Source organism: Amblyomma mixtum, chromosome 3 (assembly GCF_055824585.1).
Source record: "Amblyomma mixtum isolate Tamu chromosome 3, ASM5582458v1, whole genome shotgun sequence".
NCBI lineage: Eukaryota > Metazoa > Arthropoda > Arachnida > Ixodida > Ixodidae > Amblyomma > Amblyomma mixtum.
The window spans coordinates 71,659,701-71,681,246 of NC_143014.1; the positions used below are offsets into that span (position 1 = coordinate 71,659,701).

At 51.7% G+C, this 21,546-nt stretch overlaps 1 protein-coding gene across 1 annotated transcript in view; it reads right to left on the reverse strand.

Annotated features, from left to right (window-relative positions):
* Positions 1-1,227: 1,227 nt before the first annotated feature.
* The window catches only part of LOC149350553 (fibroblast growth factor 17-like), a 79,146-nt gene continuing 58,827 nt past the window's right edge, over positions 1,228-21,546 (reverse strand). Inside the window, exons 3-5 of the mRNA XM_089579609.1 lie at positions 20,524-20,689; positions 9,409-9,509; positions 1,228-6,517 (exon numbers count right to left, since the gene is read on the reverse strand). Of these exons, the coding sequence (XP_089435735.1) occupies positions 6,245-6,517; positions 9,409-9,509; positions 20,524-20,689 (540 nt within the window). The 3' untranslated portion in view covers positions 1,228-6,244. The remainder of the gene's footprint in view (positions 6,518-9,408; positions 9,510-20,523; positions 20,690-21,546) is intronic.

Here is a 21,546-nt window from a genome sequence, read left to right on the forward strand (position 1 = left end):
GCAAACTGCCAGGGAGCAAGCGTAATGCCGAGCCGAGGGCGAGTCGCAAGAGCTCTGCTCAATTTCCCATCGAGCATAGATAAGAACCGTGCGCTCGAACGAGTCACGCAGCAGGCAGTCAGCCACGGAACGCGCCAAGCCTTCTCTCGGACAATAAAATGAAACAGTATGGGCAGATGCACAGATTTATTTCGGAACACATTCACACATGCAACAACACAGACATTATATGCAGTCTTACATTGAGACTCATCTGCCACAGACATATCTCTCTTATATGGCACATTTTTGAACATAGGAACTTCATACAAGGCGGAACACAAAATACCTCCGCGCCCGGCATTGGCCGCGTCCATGCTGAGCGCTATGTTTTTGTTCAACCACTATAGTGCTGCCACTCATACAGTTCAACAGACAACTTGAAAAGCACACTTCACTGGTCTAGAGGTACGGATGGCCACATAAGCGCGTACACTCATTTTCTTGCTAAAAATGCCACTTGAGATGAACCTGAGTTGCCAGGTTCAAAGAAGTAAGACTCGGTAACTTCTGTTAACTGTTAGATGGATCGCGAAACGGTGTGTATATATAGAAAAGTAAACGACAAGGTAGTGTTACAAAAGAACAGCACACCCAGTCTTTATGTACATGCACACCGGCATTGTGTATAGAAGAATTTTTTTTTCAATTCCTCGTCATCGGCGCGCAGATGGGATAAATTATGCAACGATACACACAATTATTCTTCACCCTTCGCTCGTACAAGGGGATGAAACAGAGGTGGCATGCCTGCTTCACAGGCTACCGTCCGAGCGCTACCTCTCAGGGAGAGGCAGCTGCTGGTCTGACACCCCCTTTTCTCACTAATAAGCGCCTTGCGTCTACACGCTTTCGCCAAACACCGAGCGGGCGATGTGGAAGCCACAGGTCGTCGCATCAGCAACCCCCACACGGGGCTCACACCGCAAAGCTAATCGCGCGTGCAAACGTGTCGTGATCCGCTGGCGTCTTGGCTGGTGGTGCCTCGCCGACTCTTGCGATTCACAAGCTTAGTGTGCGCGCCGATACGATCACGAACAGTTCCCTCCTTACTTCACTCCTGCGAGAGGTTGTATGGATTGATGCACGCTGTTCGCGACCACAACGCCTACGGTCGTTTTCCGCGGCCACAACAGCATGGTCATTTCCGAGCTGTATCGCACGCGGCGATGGCGCCCCCCCCCCCCCTCCCTCCCTCCCCCTACCCACGCCTACGCGATCGTGTGCTGCGATGGCAGTGAAATGATAGGAGCGGTGCGCACCTGGCTCAGATACCGGTGCGCTGCCTCATTCGGCCCGGAATGAAATGAACGATCCGCCCGGGTAGGCAGTTGTAAAAAAAAAAAAAAAAAACGCGCACGCTACGCAATATCCCAAACCCTTCCACTGGATGGAGCGGCGCCTATGTCGTCAAATACTGGTAATATGGGATTTCTCAACCACTGAAAAGCCGCAAAGTGCGAGCTTTTTACGCGTTCCTCGATTTATCAGGGGCGCCGCGGCAAAAAGCATTGAAAGAAAACAAACAGGCATTGGCTAGACATCGGTTTTTGGGCCGCAGTCTCGGCGCCGCGATGTTCTTCGTGAGTGCTATTGATTCAAGAGAGCGAATGGGATCGCAGAAAAACGAGTGAGCGTGCGATCACGCCAAGCGATTTTCTGCGCCAAGATATGTACTACTGTGCTGTCAGCGTCGGCTTAAGAATTTGGCAGCTAAATTAGCGAAGTACACAAAAATGGGATGGAAGGATAAAAATCTTTTAACTTTTCCAGTTTCTTTGCGCCCAGGCAAGAGTTAGCATAAGCCAGTGACAGTAAATGGCACGACAAAAAAAAAAAAAGCGAAGAAATGGCCGATCACGCCTTTCCGCGGTGTTGAGCACGAAAGAACGCCTAAATGAAAAGGCCAAGAGCCGCCGAAGGTACACGCTACGTGTGTAAAGTTCCTAACCTGCTTTCTGCCTGGCGTCACGCCGTTTCTTTTTTAGGCTTATTTGCTGGAACGAAACAAGATTAATGATCGGATCTTATACGTTTCGAAGAGCAAGCAATTTGGGGCGACACTAACTGCCTTTTAAGTAAACTAAAGTGAACACTTACGCAGCGCTCGCGCTTTCACGAACGCCTGAAAAAAAAAAAAAAGAAAATTACTCGACTTTTAATATCCGCCGCACTTGCGCCGTTTTTCATCGCACGCAAGACAAACGACACGGCGAACTCGCGAAGTCTGCTCGAATAACCTGCAGACTGCCGGCTGCCGAGTCACTGAGGCTTAGGCGAAACGCTCGAAGGAAGTAAAAAGAGGGTGCTACTGGTCCTCGAGGCTCTTACTTTTGCTTTATCCGAGAGAAAACACTTACTAAGCTGAAGTCGAGGTTGACGGCGTTTTAATTCCTTTGCGGCGAATCATGAACATAATGGAACACAGAAATTAACAATATTTTGTCTTCAAATAAGCTAAGCTGCTTTCCTCATTTGAAAAGGCTGTTAAAGTCTGAACACCTCGGAGAGAAAAACAAGAAAGAATTAAAAGAAAACAATACAAAGCGGCTAAAAAAGGGGGTAATGTAGACTTTCTTATTCCGAAGTTGCATTGAACGCTGTTAAATTCGGGCAGGACAGTAATTGCAACGGAATGACAGCGGTATGAACTCGCAACAGATTGCGGTTTCAGGTTTATTTTTTCTTAAAAATAACAACCTCCAATGCCAAAGCACTGACGGGAAAAGAAGCAAAAAAAAAAAAAAAACGCAACGGCTCTCCATTGTACATATGAAGGCGCCAGCTCGGACAACCTGCGGAATGTCGCAATCGCATCCTTCGACAAGACGATCTAGCAACGGTCAGCCAAGTGATTCAGGAAAACGGATTAGACCGATTGGTCACCACTGAAAGATGTAAAGCTCGGCATTAAGTGAGGCTAGCGAAATGCCGCAGCGTTCGTCGTGTCGAAAAGCGCTCCTACAGCGAACACGGCTCGGAGCCATCGCCGGAGCTATGGCAGAAGGGCCCGGAAAAAAACAGACAAAAAAACGCAAGGGTGAAATGAACCACCTGTCAAGGTTAGTGAAATGACGGGACAGCGCTGAAACGTTTCACGACTGCCTGATGCGGGAAAAACAAAAACAAAAAACGATGAATCAGGAGAATAATTTAGGCACCTGGATATATATAGCTTTGCTATCCGAGGAAACGACGCGATGGAATGTGCATGGCGGAAAAAGCACAACGAGTGTGGTGACATGTTTCCGCGGTTGCTTACGCAGCTGTGCAAGCTTGATGGCGGCGTTGATTTACCGTCAACTGATGGTTGGTAGGGCGGCTGCACCAGAGTGAGCAGTTCATGAACAGCAGTATATAATATTATATGTTCGCAGGAAAGAAATCCTCTCCGCATCAGGGGTAATTAAGCCCCGCCGCGACACCACGCGCGCGTGTGCAGAACAGCCAGCTTCTTTCAGCTTCTGTGCATCCCGCTTGGCGCCGAGACGCGCAGCTGTCGAGCCTGCTCCGCTCATCACCGGCTTGGAATGCTCTCGAGATGTAAAAATGGCTGTTTGCGAGAAATAGCTGCTCGCCTAACGGCTGCAAAAAAGCGCGGCATTAACCTGAAGAAGCAATTACGCTTGTCTAGCGCATCGTCGCGGAGAAGGCGTCAGCACAGAGCAGAGAAGCGCTTGGCCAAAATCCCGCAGCGACCAAAACTAAGAGCCACAGTCCCTGGCTATACTACTGGTTCTCGGCAAAGCGCTTGAATCGCGTTCCTTCAGCTTCCGGCCCCCTTCAAGACAGGCGTGTGGTCGTTCCTTGAAGAGAGGCTCAACTTGAGGGAGAGTGACGTGATGGGAGTGTTTGGCGTCGACTGTAGGCGGGCCCATAGCATCGCGCTGAGCACGGCAGTCAAAGTTTCGGGCTACCGCTTTGATATGCTGAGTGCGCCACATCGTGACCGCTGCGCCTACGAGGCAGGCCGGCCGTACGGAAAGCACTGACACGACGTATTTCTATGCGCGGGCTTATGAAACTGCCAAGTGCAATCATGGGAGAGCGTACTTCAAGCGAATGCGAGGTTTTGCATGATTCGTGGGTGCTCTGTGAGGTGTCGACAATCGTAGGCGAAAATGTTGCGTAATGATCACGAGATATGGCTTTCAGAATGGAACGTGGGCAGCAAGCAAGACACCGAATTGCTGCCCGTAAAGGCTGAATGACATAGGTTTCGGTGCACTAAAGGAGTACAAGTGAGCCCCTCCCCGAGTCCGTTAAAAAGCTGAAATAAAATGACATTAAAATTTCAGAGGAAAGGACAACAATTTAAACGGTAAAAAGTTAAGAATTAGCAGGTTCTACCCCTCTTCCTTTTTCATACATGGGTAGAGGAAATTGAGGCGCAAAACTTGTTTTGTAGTGTAAGGGGTGCTGCTCGCAGCAAACATGTCCGAAAATGGCTTATGCCTCAACGATCAGAGACTGAAAAAAAAAAGAAAGAAGCAGCAACACTGATAACAGGCTCAGTATAACCTTGCATGAACCCAAGCCCGAATGTGGTGACGAAGAGATGGGAAAAGAGCGTCGGAGACAGCATGTGGACAAAAGATTTCACATGTGGCTTTGCTTTCATATAGCACGATCAGAAAAAAAAACCATTAATGGATGCACAATAATAAAAAGTGTTATACAGGGAACAACAACGTCAGTAAGAGCGATAAAAAAAATGCAACGCGGTCAAACACAACAACGACAGGCAAAAGAAAAGCCAGCAAATGGCGGCGGCAGTAGTTTGTCTCTTCCTTCACATACATTTTCTTTTTACAATGTACTCGAAATAAATATTGCGTATGTGTACATATATACAATTCATTAGTATTCTGAAAAGCACCTGAGGTGAAGGGAATGATTGACACCAGAGTGCACGCGGCAACTCTGGAAAACCCATTGCCAAAAAAAAAAATAAAAAAAAGAACGTTGGTGAGCTGCGCCGAGCTAAAGTAACTAATGCCTTCACAGAGGCAAGTTGGGCGAGCTAGCAACGAGCGGCGAACTACTGCGTGCATGCGCAACACACACGTGCCTCGCTTGAAACGTAGCGAGTTTGCATTGCCAATCACAGTTGTCCAGTGCACGGATTCTTTATCCGACGACCAAATCCGGAAAATGGACGTACACACTTTTCGTTCTGTCAGCGCGAGCACAATCGTTCACTAGCGGCGAGACGTACCCGCATTGAGTAGACACGTTGCTCGGACCAGTAACGAGATAAAGTGAAAAAGGGAGAGGAGGTGAGAGATGTGCATGTCAATTGTGCTCTCGACAAGTGTGATTGGTGCTATGTGTGGCAACCACAAAGTCACATCACACAGCAGTACAGGCTAAAAGGTGCTGTTTCATTGTGCAGAACATGCTTCCACTAACGAAAAAAAAAATATATATATATATATATATAATATATATATAAATAAGGGAAGAGGCTTGGCGCGTATTACCTTGCATTAGGGTGAGAGGGATCCGTTCGCACGAAGTTGTCGACCGAGCCGAGAACTGGCGCGCGCGTCGGCCATTTTTTTTTTTTCGTTCAGTTTTCCGGTATACAGCAGAACGGGCGCTATACACATGTGCTGTGACATGTTCGCTCTCTTTGGTGATATAAGCGACATCTGAGTGCCAGCGCCGCGGCGGCCCGAGGTTAGCTGCGCTTCCCAGCTGCGGCATACGCGAGCAGCACGTTGGGAGCAAAAAGACGTGGGATGCGGGGATGCTGCTCTCCCTCCCGTCTGCGGCGAGCGAGCATAACGCGGACAGATTCGGACACGAGGAGGACACCTCACTCATCCTGCGCACGGGCACATTCCTGCTCGACAGCGTGACAGGTGACGGTCATGTCACTGGACCGAGCGAAACGAGTCGATTCTCATTCGGGAGGCGAAGGGCATTCAGACCACTCGCGGGAATCGGCGACTTGCGGCACACCGAGCACGCGACGGACATGACACACACTTCATGGGCGCCTCAATATTAATAACAGTCATAATTGTAGAAGGAAATGCTAGCAAACAAACGAAAAAAAAAAGACTCAGCACACACAAGGGTCGTTGGACACCGACAGAAAGGGATGTGTATGTACAGGTCGATGATGGCTTAGTTGTCCGAGTCAGGCCGGAGAGAGCGGCGTGGACCAGAGCGGGTTCCGTGGCGCTGCCGGCTGGCGTCAGCTCGCGTTGGTGGCGTTGAGGTGCTTGTACCAGTTGTCGTCCGGCACATTCTTGAAGGGGTCCTGCCACTGTTTCTCCTTCAACTCGCGCTTGAGGAACATGTACGAGGCCCACTTGCGGTCGCGCACCTTGCGGCCGCCCCGGATCGGCTGGCCCGAGCGGTTGAAGCCGATGTACCAGTTGTTGTTGAACACGGACTGGAAAGTGGAGTAGCTATCCCGCAAGATCTCGCGGAACTCGCACAGGCTCTTGCGCCGGCTGCGCCGCCTCTGAGGGGAAAAGGGGGGAAAAAAAGTTGTCATGCATGTCAGCGCCGGCAAGCAGAACAGAGTGATTGAAGTTCAGAATGGCGCAAAAGACACACACTCAGGAAAAAAGGGGATGACACAGAGTGGTACACTGCTGCAAGTGCAACACCTCTCGGGCGCGCCACTAAGAACAGTTCTGCGGCTAGCAGGAGCGCGACGTCGTTCAGCGGTCAGCGCCCCTGCGCATAGCAATCGAAATGCCAATACGGGACAGAGGAGAGCGAAGCGCAAACGCGTCAGACTGGAAGTATCTTGAAGAGATCCCTCGGCCCTAAAACGTAGCTACCAGGTCCAGCATTTTGACTCGCTGACGGCCCTCTTGCGAAGCCATCGCTCGCAAAGCAGCCATTAAACGAGATCGAGTGGCCCTTCCAAGAGGATCCCGCGAGGATGCTGACCGCGATTGCACTGCTATTGACTTCCGCGGGAAAAGTGCGGCGCTCTCCCTTTCCGAAGATATGGTAGAGGTTGCGGCGCGGCACAAAAGAGCGCGGTGGGAGGGGAGGCGCATGCACACTGCTCTCGTTTCTTTTGGCGCCAAACCAAGCGAAGCGAGGTAATTGGGCTCCATTCTCCGCGCTTCCCGCAAATTTTTATTCGCTCATTCTTACTCCAAGTAATACGCGGCGAGGAATGTAGCCGATTCAACGGCCCAGGTGGCGCCAAATTGCGACAAGGGATCTCAGCAGCGGCGACGACCCTGAGGTACACGATAGAGGTAAAAGGATCAGGGAAGCTACAGCAAAGGTAAAAGAAGTTGAAGAACAAACCTAGAATAAAGAAAAGGAAGCTGAAGCAAGAGCAACGGCGACTCAAGCATCATGACCGAAAACTTAAAAAAAAAAGAAAACGAAGGAAAGGGGGAGGGGGGGGGGTGGTTCGAAATATCGGCAAAGAGGGATGATTCCCATCGAGCGGCGGCGGACATGCGTGAGCAGCGGCGGAGAAAACGCGGATGCGAAGCGCGAAACTGCCGCAAATAGCGCCGCATTTATCTTGAGGCCCGAGCGCACACGTCACCCGACCGCCGCGTGAGGCGCGGCTAACCACAGTGAAGCCAAGGCGCCGCCAGGAAGAGGCATCGGGCGCAGGACGCGGTTTGTGTTTACTTGGCTGTCGCTGGGCCGGCCGATATCGCGGCACCCGCCACATAAGCAGCCAACCAAACGCAATCTGCGCGGCACGGAACACCCGGGGTTCACGTAGAGGAAAGAAGGGCGCGTACGGTGCGAGAAATGCAAAAATGTAGAAACCGCGAGATACTCGGGAGGAGCAGAATGAAATGTTACAGAAGCGCGCTGCTAGACGGCAGCGGAGGAAAAAGACGAGCAGAGAGAAATGGAAGCGCACGTTTTTCTTGCGCGGCGCCCGAAGAAAGTGGGGTGGCGCGGAGAACAAGAACCTTCGCACGGGGATCGCGTTCGCGGCATAACATACACACAAAACGCAACGGAGAAAAACGAGGAAAATTGGGTTACGTGAGGGGCCAATGAATTTCACCATGACCTCACGAGCACCTACGGGCCGATGAGGTGGCTAGAAGACGAAACGATGCTGATCCATTTATTTGGTCATTACCAGCGTCAAAAGGAAACAGCCAGGGCAACAGGGAACCACCGCAAAAGCGTCCTGACTTCTCGCTTAGCCCCGCGTTCGGCGATGTTAGCCGATGTGGGTCGGCGTCAGTACGCACAATTTTCTTCAGGGTTCGTTATATACATTCAGCGGTGCGTCCTATAGCCAGCGTCCTTCACAGAGCACTACAGCCGCTTTTTTTCAGACACACTACAAGCTCACTGCAAGTCCCATACGTGGAAACGACTGCAGGTCCAGAGTGTCCTTCGTTCCTTGCGCTGTATCCTTGTGCGTTCAGCGAATTCTCACCTTAAACTATGGATCTGTTGCGACAGGCAGATGCGAAAACACTAACGACCACGACATTCCCAACTACTATGCGCTTTCGTAACCTTGAAGTAATTAACAGAGCGACAGTACAAGGGCAAACAACGAGGCACACTTGCGACCAGAATGTGCGATCAGTTTTGATTGAACGACCCCGGCACATTGCGCTTCCATGTAGAGCATAGTAACTGTCGGCTTGCTTCTTTCACAACTGCTTTCTCGGACCTCGTGAACACGCCTTACAAGCTGCCATTATCTTTATTCAACGAATCGCGTTCTCGTTCAGCTGGCGACAGCTGCTCGATAGAATGCCTTAGCGGTGTCGTCCGCTGTGGAACGGAACTTTGCGAGTGGAGTGACACGGGGGGAACGACCCACTTTCCGAGAACCCCACGTGGCCGCCGCTCCCGTACCACCGGAGTCGCGCATGCGCGAGCCCACAGCGGCGACCGAGACGGCGAAAAAAGTGCGGGCACTGCGGCCATTACAGGCGGCTACCGTGGAACTCGTTCACCGCGCGGGGAGAGACGCGCACTAACGAAGACGTCGTCCCCTTCGATTTCGCAAATTGCCGCTGCTTGTTCCGGGCGCCCTCCACCTCCTCCTCCTCGAGGCCGTTCGTTTTCAAACAATGAGCGGCGGCTGCAATGGCGCCCCGCATATGCGTGTGGCATTTGTGCCGGCGGAAACGCCGCCACGGGAAGATGCGGCAGTAAATCTAGTGGCGTGTGCGCGCCCGCTCTTCCCACACAGGGCGGGAGGCCGCGGTGACGAAGCCGAAGTCGTTTGTTACGGCGTAAGTGGCGCCCAGCGCTCGAACGCCTCGGGGTCGCCCTGCAGGGTTGACCCGGGCCAAGTATTTAGCGTAATAGCGGCGCCTTAATGAGCCCTAATGAAGGGGGCGGGCTCGGCGAGATGTCTTAATAGGGCCCCCGAGTGACAGGTCTTACCTTGTTGACGAGCCTGCCGCCCTTGTTGAAACACAGGAAGGTGCCGTTGGAATGAATGGTGAGCTTGGAACCCATGCCGACCGACACCAGCACCAGTTTGCCTGCGAGGAGAAGGACGGCGGCAGACGTCAGGCACGCTGATTCCCGCAATTACAAACCGGCTGCCGGCCGCTTTTGATTCCGCGGCGGAAGCCCTGGCTCGACGCCCGCTAATATATGGGCCCGCGCAAATTCAGCTACGCTCCTCCTAATCGGCCTTGGCTGCACAGTGTGATACACGGGGGGGCCCACTCGGCTTGTGGTGCTACGCGGGACGCTATTTTTCGCGTCGCGGCGGCGGGTGTTGCGACGCGTGCGCTCTGGCGACATGCAAATTGAACGCCGGCAAGGATGAGCGGCGCGGTAGCACGCAACATCCGCTCCATTAGGGAATCAGGCAGCTCCATTACGCGCGCATACATGAAAGTTTTAAGGCAGCGCCAACGTCGTAAACGCAAGAGGTAGATTGCCCCTCGCTCGGCTGTCCATTTCAACAAAACCAAACAGAGCTCTTGCCTAAAATGCCAAGGCTCGTCGCAAAGTGCCGCCGAGGGAATCAAACCTCGTCGAGAACGTCGCCGCCATTCAGAGCTGTTTGTTTATTGTGCAATCTTTCTGAAAGGCTCCGAACGTTCGTGCGGCCATCGCGCCGCCAGTATACGAGGTGCGAGAGCGGGCGGACGTTGGCTGGTGTAACGAGGAAACAACAAGGAACCTGGCGCGCTGCGCAAACAGGCCCAAGGAAAGGCAAACACAGCGCTGCTATAGCTGCACGCCTGCATTCGAGGCGTGTTTTCGTCAAGTCGCTCTTCACGCTCCACATTATGCACGGCTCTGTTTTTTGCGAGCGAAGATGGCCGACGAACCAGCGGCGGTTTCGCAGGTGCGGTGCAACTGCCCAATCTGGCTCAGGCTGCCAATTCTCCGCCCGCGTCTCCCTCGCCTAATCTGTTAGCTTCGCTGCGCCTTCCACGAACCTCTCACTCCAAGTGCACGAGACTCGTGATGCCCTGGCGAGAAAACGTTAGGCGTCATCATCCCTGCGGAGACCGACCGCGAGCCAGGCTTGTTTGTCCCTCATGCGCTAAAGGGATGCCTCACTCACTTGGGAAAATATAAGAAAACATAGAAAAAACTGAAAGCAACAGGGTTGGTAGCGCTGAAGGGCATTAGTACACCTGCCGTAACGCGTTTAAGGAATGCGTCTTTGGCGAAGAAATCTAATCCATTTACATCTATGGTACGCATTGGTCGAGATTTAATGGTGCACTGCGTAATTCGAGAATTAATCTGCATATATCTGTTGCAACGGCGATGGAGCAGAGTTATCTTTTTTGCCTGATATTGCGTTCTATAAACTTTTGACTCAGGGTGTACAATCTCCAAGCACGATGCGATTTCCCCATTTACTGCGCGGCAAGTGTTTTGCGCGGACGCCGGCAGTTCACTGCTGGCGTGGCAACCCAGGACTTTCCTGCGAAATGACGAGGGGGCCGGAAGACTGACGCCAGCTTGCGCGGCCGCCATGCAACCGCGCGGAAAAAGACCCAACGTGAGCGACAAGGTGAGTATAAAACCCCCAAAGGGGGAGAGAGGAAGCCCGCGGCCGAACGCCGATGCGACTGCAAAGCGACGCATGTGGAAGCAGCGCGGCAGATATGCTGACGGACCGCATACACGTCGCTAATCTGGTTTAACAGCCCTGCGCGGATCACGGGCCAATCGCGCCCTGGCGACCTGCCACGCAGGGCGAGAGTGAGGCAAGGCGGAGTTATGGACGCCATGCGCAATGCGCGCCCGAGAAAGGACCCTCGCTCCGTCGCGCCCCTGCGGACGGTCACGTCGACGCGACGTTGCAGGAACGCGAACGTCAGCATGAGCCTCAACAGGTGTTATATATTTTCCAAGCGCCGCACCCGAGAGTGACGCCTAACGAGCAGCGCGCTACGGGCCTGGAAATTCCGAGTTATCACTGTGGGCAGATATCGCACCAATAAACAACTCACACAAGACCGCGCACACACAGGCTTGTCACCGAAACGTTTTTTTTTTTTCAAGCATTTTTCTTCTTTTTCGGGCCATAAACAGGAGGGAAGCTTAGTGGGTCACGGCCAAGTTGCAGCGTTCAAGTTCAAGCGCATCCTTCTCCCCCCCCCTGTATTCTCTACACGCCAGCGCTGGCTGGAGGGACGTAAAAAAAACATGTGCGAGAGATTAAGAATTCCATGTCCAGCCTAATAGGTGAGCTGTTACCGGCGGCAGCTCCGAAGACGGACAAGTATAGCGCCCTGGTTGGCCTCGGGGCCTTCTCCGTTTTTCGCGCACAGCAAACACCTCCGCCGGGCCGGTAAGCGCGCGTCACATCACTCGAACGCACCTACGCGCTCTTCGCCGCTGACAGGCTTGATTGAGATGATAGGTTTTTAACGGAGGGTCGATTTAAACAGGCCTCCTCGTAAAGACGTTGATAAAGCACCGAGCAGGAACGATTACTCACGCCCGCGCCACCGGCTTCTGACTGCTTGCTTTGCAGTCCCCGGCTCGCTAGGGAAGAAATATGCGTAGAAAACGGAGGCCAAACATGCCGCCTGCCACGACGGTTCTCTTCGCCAAAGACTTAAAAAAACAAAATCGTTGCAGAACAAGGCTGCTATGCCTAATTCCACAGCCTGACAAGCTGCTGTCCCCCTCTAGCGATACGAACACTCGCATGAGCGAGCCTTGCCTTGAACAGGTCAAGGGCGCCTAGCCACGCGAAGCCTGCAGCAGTCGCCGCCGCGAATATTTGACAGATAGGCCCTAAAGTACATGCCAGATATATATTTACCGCCCCCCCCCCCCCCCCCCCCCACCCTCCTCTGCGTGCGTGCGTACGTGTGATACCAGCAGCAGCCGTGGAGTAGCTGATATACGTTTGTAGCGGTTGAAGCTTTCTTTCTTGCCGCCTGCGTAAGGAATACGTGCAAGGCGTCTTAAAAAGCTGCAAGGAAAACCCTAATCTATCCCCCGTCATAAATATGGCCAAATACTTTGCGCTCTCATGACAGCAGTTCGGCACGTCTTCCCATATTCGACTGAACAGAAAAAAAAAAACTAAAATCTTGTGCGCTCACGTTTTGTTACTGAAATCGAACAGGGGTATCAGTACTCTGGTAGACGTCTGAAGGAGGACAATGTATTCCTTACAAAGTTTCCAGACGAGCGACGACTTGCAGTATGTACTGTGCGTGCACTTTGTAGCCCAGACGTGCTTTGAGCGACAATATCAATCTTGTCGCCGCTAAGGATGTAAGTGCCTGAAAAAAACCTTGCAAAAATTGGGGTCGAAAAACGTTTTCTTTCGTATTTTTTTTTACTGCCCAGAATAAAGGAAAAAAACGCCAAATTTTCCAAAACGGAGTTTGCTGCACAGTATTGCTCCATTGCACAATGAACAATTTGGTCTAAATGAGCTCTTTTGGCGTCTGCTAGCGTCTGGAGCCGACGACAAGGTGGCGAGGTGCCTGTAGCAACCAACCGCTGGCTGCAGTTCGGTAACGTGCACACGAAGCTGCGTGCAAAATCTTGTGTACGTGGACTCGAACCCCAACGTGCGAAAGGGTGCAAGCAAACATCCCTACTCAGCAGTTTGACAAGTCAAACTGGTACAATGCTTCGCGTCGATTTTATTGCATGCACATGCCACCTTTTTTCCTGAAAAGGCTCCGCTGCATCTTTGTTCTAGCGCAAAAATATAACTTTTAACCGATTTATGATTTACAAAATAAATATGCCTAATCAAATTTAGCGTTCTCGTTTTTTTTTTTTTGCTTCAAATTTTCCTGAGAGAGAAAAAAACCTTTCTTCCTTTTTTTCTTCCAGCTTCTTAAATTTTACATCTCTACGACTCGTCGCACAATATCGACGGGGCAATGTGCCCGTCAAAACTGCGCGCAAGGCCAGCGCGACCTCGGCGAATACGCGCGCAGCCCTTCCCGTTTGGAGCGCACAATGGAGCGGCGGCTGTTTTTCGACGGGCGCGCTCTCGGGCAAGGCTCGCCGTGAACACCAGCCAAGCTTCTTGCCGTGCGGCACGTGTGTGTGTGCGGCGACTCCCGGCGAGACCCTCCACGCGAGCACCTTTTGACTCGCTCGTACGCCGAGCTGCGCAACCTAAATCGTTCGTCAGCGAGCTTTCGCCGCGCCGTCGTCCGTGGTGTCGTAACACCCAGCTCGCGCGAGCTTGACAGCCGTACTATGCACGCCTGTATCAGCGTCTAGCCCGACTCGTGTGTCGCGGAGAATTACCACACCAGCTAAGGAGAGAGAAAGAAACATGGTCGCGTGCTCAGCCCCTACAAAACAGGCGTTTCCAGTCGCGGTCAGGGATGGTCCTCACTTAGCTTGGTTAGTTTTCCACTCCGCCGAGCGACAACCAACACGTTCCGTAATGCGGCGATGATCAAAACAACTTGCGTGCACAAGCAGGAAGTTGTGCATAGCTGGCAGAACTACCGAGCAACGCGACGAGACGTTACGCCTCCTGCACCATGTCGGAAGTGGCGCTATGAACGAAGCAAAAGCGCAGTAACTACCGCTCTCCCTCCGTGAGGGAAGGAATGAAGGAGGAGAAAAAAAGGTGCCGCAGTGGAGGGCTCAGGAATGATTCAGACCACCTAGGGTTCACTGACGGGCACTGATATCAAACGGGCGACTTTTAATTAAACATTAATCGAGATGCGAATGCTGCATCCGGGATTCAATGACGCGTCAGCGCACTTCTGACTAGAACTGAACCTGACCGCAGCTCGTGTACTGCGGTCGGTCGTTTTTCATGCATCTGAACGCGCTCTCACACATGCGTTGCGCTTTCGGAGCCTCGTTTTGAAGGGCAGAAAAACCCTTGTTGACCTTTTGCAGTAACACAGCAGCAGCGCGGAAACCTGCTAGTGGTTAGATATTTATCTATACCGACGGGCTTTTTATCTCGTTGTCATATTCGCCTAAGCGATTACGAAAACTCGGGCCACCTCTCGGAGCGCCAAACCGTCAAACTACACCGCATACCACTGGTGCAATGCAGTGTAGCTACGTGTGCCACTTTATCGTTTATGATTAATTGAAGGAATTTCCTTAATACGGGTCCATTATGTCTGTTCGGCTCTTTTGTTGGAACCTACTTCTCTGCGTAATAAATGTTACATAACCTTTCCCAGAACTATTTCGCTACACCGTGAATATACAGTAGAGGTGCATGAAAACCAACCTCGGAAAGCAAGTCCAATGCGTATACTTCACACTGCCCCAAAAAATAGAAAATGTTAGCCTAACCTAACTGCCTGACATAATAACGAGTTCTCAAGTTCAAGGAAAAGTTTGGAATGCCCTATTTTACAGGAGTCATCACCTTTCGATATTGTCCCGATGCACTTCCGCCAGCGGTGCACTGTAGCCTCTGCATGCATTCGTAAAAGAGTGAAGTTGGCTGTCGAGAAAGTCGATAATGCACTGCCTGCGTTCACGAGTCCTTCGGACGAGAAGAGCGCACCCCTCAGATGTGTTCCTTCTTCTGGGAAAACAACCTGACGCGTCCAACAAAGAAGGGGGGGGGGGGGGGGGGGGGGGGCAGGCTTCGAGGTGGCCGAGACAAGACTTCCGCCCTTAGTCTCGTATAACGTTTAGCAGAGGCCAATAGCAACCCCGCAACATTTTTCAGCTCCATCACATAACAAAACAGCTGCAACTTAGGAAGCAAAACTTATAGAACGTTCCTAGCATGACGCAGCTAGCGCGAAAGGAAATATATGCGGCCACGAGGAAAAACTGCGATGCATGGTGAGAGAAAATTTACCGACTTGGATAACTGAAGGAAATACAGCGAAGAGGTCACGAAACATGACGCGCAGCAAACTAGGCTTTTGTTTTATAGAATATCCTTGCGCGATTGGCTTTTTCTTTATTACTCGCGGGATGTATAATTATAGAATCTGCAGAAGTAAGGAAACTGAGAAGGATACTGCGCTTTAGGTAAAGCACTCAGTACACTTCTTAGACGCTAACCAAACGTTGATTAATTACTGTTCGTTCAGTGACTTCTGTCATCAGCTTGCAGTCAAAGGGCGAAGTGAAAGAAATTAAGTCAATTTCAATGCACGCCGTCCCACCTGCGGCCACAAGCGAAGAACACTCCCCCTAGGCGATACATTTCGCAAGCACTTTTGACCTTCGCGCGGACAGTGAGGCTAGAGATGCGGGTCTCTTGAGCTCCACGCGATAGGCAGTCCCGGAGAAGACGTGACTGCCACGTGAACTCGCAGCATTCTTTTTTTTTTTTTGTCTGACGAAAGCGTGTGGCCGACATAGAAGAAATCTTTCTTGGCACATGAGTCCCGTGCACAGCTCCTAAATAACCACGTAACACCTGGTTTTGAAGCCATTCCCAATCATTACGCGTAAAAAAACAGGTGACATGGTCTGGAGCATCCTCCCATTCGCCTCCCTTCCAAATCACTTGCGACAATGCGCACTAATCAATCCGGCCGCTCCCTCCTCACTATTGCTTATCGCAGCTCGCCTTTCGCCAACACTACACGCCAGCAAAATGGATGAAGTAACCTCAAACGCCTGCCTTGATACGCATTTCCCCCGTCAGCTTCCGTTTCGTGTTCACCGAAGGCGGAATCACTCGAGCCACGTCAGGTAGGAGAATTGGCATGCTCCGCGCTCGAGGCAGGCTTTATGTCTCCACTTGTCCTTATAATAAGTACGAATTAAAGAGCTTCAGTTCTTGCCAAGGGAATAACGATATGCAGCCTTTCTTCAGTGCGCTAGCACTAAGACCCCCGCTCATCGATTTCGCCACTATCTGTTTGGCTAAACTTGACCTAGGTGGCAGGTGGGTAGCCTAGGTCGCGTGACCTGTTGACGTCATTACAGGCCGCCCATCGGACTGCGAGCACGCTGCGCACCGTGGAAGGTGGCAGTTCAATTAATGACTGGTCGCGAGAGGTTGCCCGGGAAGAGCAACCTGGGTCGCACAAGGGCCACTAGTGGCAAGACAGTGCCGCATCGTTCAACCACTGCACCGCTGCTCCAGGATTGGTATGAGGACTCCCACGTATCTATGAATGTAAAGCAGAGAATGACCAGTTCCGTATATATGGGCAATAATACCCTTTAACGCTTTCGCGTCCTTCCCGTCACGGCGAAGCATAAGTGCACTTCCTAGTTTTAACGATCTAACACAAAGACCCCCCAACGCCGATTTCGCCGATCTTAGTTTAAAGCCTGCTTGGTCTTGAAAACCAAGCCTCGAACCGAAACCGCAGTGAAAACTGAAGTGCTAGAGCGCCTAATTCGGCATTTGGCCTAACCACGCTAAATCGTCCGTCAATTTTCTTTTTTTTTTTTATTGGCGTCTGTCGGGCTGCTTCCACGTATTCGCTCTGAACTGCCGCCTAGAAGAAGGGGAAAAAATAACAACGGAAACTTTGTTTGAGACATTTCGCTTACAGAACGAGGAGAAAGCGCACGGTCGTTCATTGCAACCGCTCCAGTGGATCACGAGCGATCGTGCTGCCGTCCCTGCGCGCCTTCGTCGAGAAGAGCACTGGGGCGAAAGCGGCGAGCACTGCCCGGCCGTCTCCATCCTATCCTTCCCAACTGTTACCACGTGAACGAGCACAAAAACTTTCGACCCCCGGTATCGGCAACGCCGATTGCGCGGCGTCACCTTGACCCAACACAACAATCGTATCATTGCACGCTGTCAATACAGTCTTTATATCGAGCACCACTCGTTCCTTGGAGACGTAAGAGATTGAAGAGATATCGCAGCGTATCTCGGGGGTGACTGCTGCAGCTGCTGCTGCCTGTCGGCCCTGTTCGCAGGGACATCTAAACGGCCTGCTCCGCAGCTCGAGAGCTCGTCTTGCCCGCGCTCGAAGCGAAGGCAGCCTGCGCAGTCGCGCAGATGCTGCTTCCGGGGCACTTCCAAGGCATGGCGCGAAATAGGGCTGCAGTAGTATCGTGAAGTAATTGCCGAGACGTTCAGGACAGCAGCGATGCCTCTGCCGTCCACTGCGTTTCGTGTCTGTTACTGCTCGGGAAGCACGAAAGGTGCTTGGGCGCGTCACCAGATGTTGGGTGGAAGGCTATGAAAATTAGAGCCTCACTATGCAACTCACGGACAAGGGAGAGGGTCCTTGCGTCTCTAAGAGACGCGCAAAGTTGCGAGCGTTAAACAGCTCTCAGTTCCAAAGATGGGAAAGACGACGATGTGGCGGATTCCAAAGAATTAGGGAAACATTACATATAGGTTCTATACAGAAAAGTAAAAAAAAAAAACACTGCTTAGATATTCAGCGCATTCGTTCAGTGCCGCGAGAGCCATAGCGAAGTTTTCTCGAGCCTGTCCAAAATGCATTGGCTGTAAAACCGTTGGGCTCAAATTTTATTTAAAATACAAACGTTTCGGGCTTTTTGACGCACGAATGTGAGGCACAGTTCGCTCGTCTGCAGTAACTCCCTGAACTGGACGTACTTCAGAAATATGCACTTGAGGTTGCGTTTCAATGCCCCAGGAACGAAGCCTCATGGGACTCCTCGCAAACTGCTTGAAAGAAGCTCCGTCGAACACTTGGAAACTGGTATCAGATATAGTACAAGGGCAAGCACTCGAATCGTGCGTCAAAAGCACGCTCAAGATGACTCTCAATATGTGATATTGCTTGCATAACTGGACAAAGACGAGATACGAACCGACATTTCGGCTGGCAACAGCGCTCGGGCACACCCGAGTCGACATTAATCGAATCTAGCTTAGCCAGCCGTGTAGACCACGGATAGGGTCGCAGCATCTGCAGGAACGGAGATGAGGCGTTTTCCGTATCAAGCCTACAGACAGCCTATAGACATATTTCGCTGCTTGTTAAACGGCAAAATTCAGTACTCCGTCTTGTAACACTTCGTTTTGAAAGTTTATTTTTCACGTGCCCCCTTTCCTTCTGTAGTTCGTCAAGTTATTAATATCGTTATTCTAATCGCTATAAAAACCAGAATGTCCGAAACTTCGACACGCGTGCGAATACTGGCATATCTTTTTATGCTCCAGGTGTATTTTATTTGTATATTCATTTGTAGAGCACTATGTAGGGCATTACGAACTTTTTTGCGAAAAACAGCAATCATGAAGCCACTGCCTTGAAAATTTTTTATATTTATTGGGGTTTTAACGTCCCAAAGCAACTCAGGCTATGAGGGACGCCGTAGTGAAGGGCTCCAGAAATTTCGACCACCTGGGGTTCTTTAACGTGCACTGACATCGCACAGTACACGGGCATCTAGAATTTCGCCTCCATCGAAACTCAGCCGCCACGGCTGGGATGGAACCCGCGTCTTTCGGGCCAGCAGCCGAGCGCCGTAACCACTGAGCCACCGCGGCGGGGCTGAAAATTTTTTAAATACGTAAGGAACTTATGTAAAAGACAGCGCATGAAAACGATCTGAAGCTCAACGCACGGCGAAGCCCTCCTGCGAACTGAAGAATCAAACGCACTACTCGACCTGGCGCGAAAGACACTCGATCGCGGAACAAGTTTTTGCGTCAGCATGGATCTCTTAGGGGAACTAAAGTACTGAAGGGTAGCAAGGGTAGCAAAGAAGCGGGCTTTCTATACTGATGCATCTTTCCACTCTCCTACGGTCCACTTCATGACGTCGTGACCTTGAACATCTCAAATAACTTTCCGGCGTGCAGTCATATGAAATCAATAATTTTTTTTCTGAGAAGCTCTAGTTTTACGAGGGAGTTTTAGTTTAGTTTTTCCTTAAGCAGCCTTACTTTAACTTCTCGCTGCCAGTATAAAGGAACTGGTGTTCCCCTACTGCGACCCGATTACAGCGACGCTCGAGTCGTAATCAGGTCGCAGGCACACAGTGCGATCCTACAAAGTGAATCGAGGGCCTCGTGCACTCAGTTTTCAAGTGTGTGTGCTTGTATCGCGATACCGAGCATCCTTTATATGCCACGCGAAGCGCAAGCCTCCTCCGGCGTTTGTTAAGATGGTCTGCCCAATCTGTCCCACATTTGAGGGCAGTGGATAAAGGGAATTGTTGAGCCAGACGGAAGACAAACAATATGACGTCCAAATGAGTCTTATCATTCCAGGTTTATTATTGCTCTATTTTTTTTTCTCCCGCCGGCTCCCTACGGCAAATTTCCGCAGCTAGTAAAACGTAGACGATTCGCTTGCTTATCACCGGTTGCCTGCGCAAACCGGTGCGCAGATAGCCAGCATGCAGATCACGGTAACACGCTTGATTAGCCTGAATGGAAAGTTTATGTTGTCCGCGCACGTGTTATCTGAACGAGCACACACGGGTCCACGCGTGCACCGACAGTGCAAGGGCCGCCGCGTAATCTCGCCCTGCCCTTGGAGCCGCCTGGCGACAGCGGGGCAGATCACCTGGCCGCTTCGGGAAAGTGGCCGGCCCATTCGAGTGGAGCGCCGAGGAAAGGCTTCGTGCTCTCCTAGGAGGTCGCTTGCAGCCTTCTGTGGAAGGCCGAAGCGCTGACCGTCAAATTTGTGAAGGGGCCAGCCTGAACGCTACTCAGGCTCAATGCTGGAATCAGAATTTCTTCCTCATTCGCGCAGTACCTAACAGGCGAGCGACCGGCAAAGGCCAAATGCTGAGACCTTTCAGAATGAGCTGCACTGCTACACTTTAGCCGTGTTTCGTGCTGTACAAGCGCCACTAGGAGCTATAGCTAGGGCACGAGCGTACAGCCATACGAATCGATAGTGACAGTCGCATTATCGCGGGGCGTACGAAAGGTAATTAGTAAGCGCTCGCGCGCCGCTGTTTGCCGGGCGCGCAGAGTAGCGAACACCTGTGACTCGCCAGTTGAAGGTGTTGGGCTGGCGTGCCTCCAACGTTCGAATTGGCGCCCAGCGTTTGTGAAAATGCGCGGCTATAGCAGAGACGGGCCATACGCACACGTGCTCCCTCTTACACCCGACAGTGCAGGAGTGTAGGAGCGCGCGGCGAAAAGCATGGCTGGCCCTTTTCCACTGACTCAGTCAGTGTCACACTTACTGGAGGAAGCTCCTGGAGCTGCGGTCACTTTCTTGCCCTTGAGCAGGATATTGCCCTTGCTGCACTTGTTGAAGAGGAAGAACTCGTTCTGGATGGAGCGGCCGCTTGGGACGTCACCGACTAGTTCAAGGTTTTTGTTCTTGGAGCCGAAACCCTGGCACTTCACCTGAAAGGAAGGAAAGCGGTCCTTGTTTCGCGCTGCAGCAACTTTCACAAATATTTCAACAGACAGTCTATAGACTGTGTAACGAACTTGTTGCGGAAAGGGCGGCTAACGACAGGGCAGGCAGTCGACAAGCAGAGCAGCCGGTTAGCGCGCAACGACACACACGCATGCATGCGCTGAATGAAGGCGGATGATGGTGGCTATGCCACAGCCCAGGAACCAGTTGGTATCGGAACTCGCACTGCGCGAGTTAAGCATAGGCGGCCAGGTTCCAGGAAAGGCCACGGTTTGTCCACGAAAGTGCTGCTTCGAGACTTTATCGTACTCACCCTCTACGTACCTTCAAGAGGGCAATTTTTATTGCGTGACTTTTTCTTAAGGCTAATTACCTGCACGAAGAGACCAGACAAGTTCCTGAACGAAAAAAAAATACAAGGAATGAATTCCAGGTATCATTATCCCAAAGCGATCCGGAAAAATTATAAAAGCTGTCCAGTACCAGGGCAGGAAAATTCAACCATTAGTAACCGGTATGCGCGAGTTTATATGATTGCTTTTCACTTTCGAGTAGTGAGCATATCTCGTCATTACGGGCCCCTCTTCAGACGCACTGCCACCCAGTTACGACGGGGGGGGAGCTGAGAAAGTAGGGCTCGCGAAGTGGTTAGTCGTTGTCTCAGCGGTCGGGACTTGATAAGCGCTCCAAGACCCGCGTCCCAGTCTATTAAGCAGCTCATCGCGTCGGCGCAAATTGACGCCAATGTCCCGGCCCTCGCGAAGGCGCAAGCAGCGGTGGGGGCCGCCAGGGCGGCAGGGGGCGAAAAACCGGGCCCAGAGGAGGGGGCGCGTAACCCCTG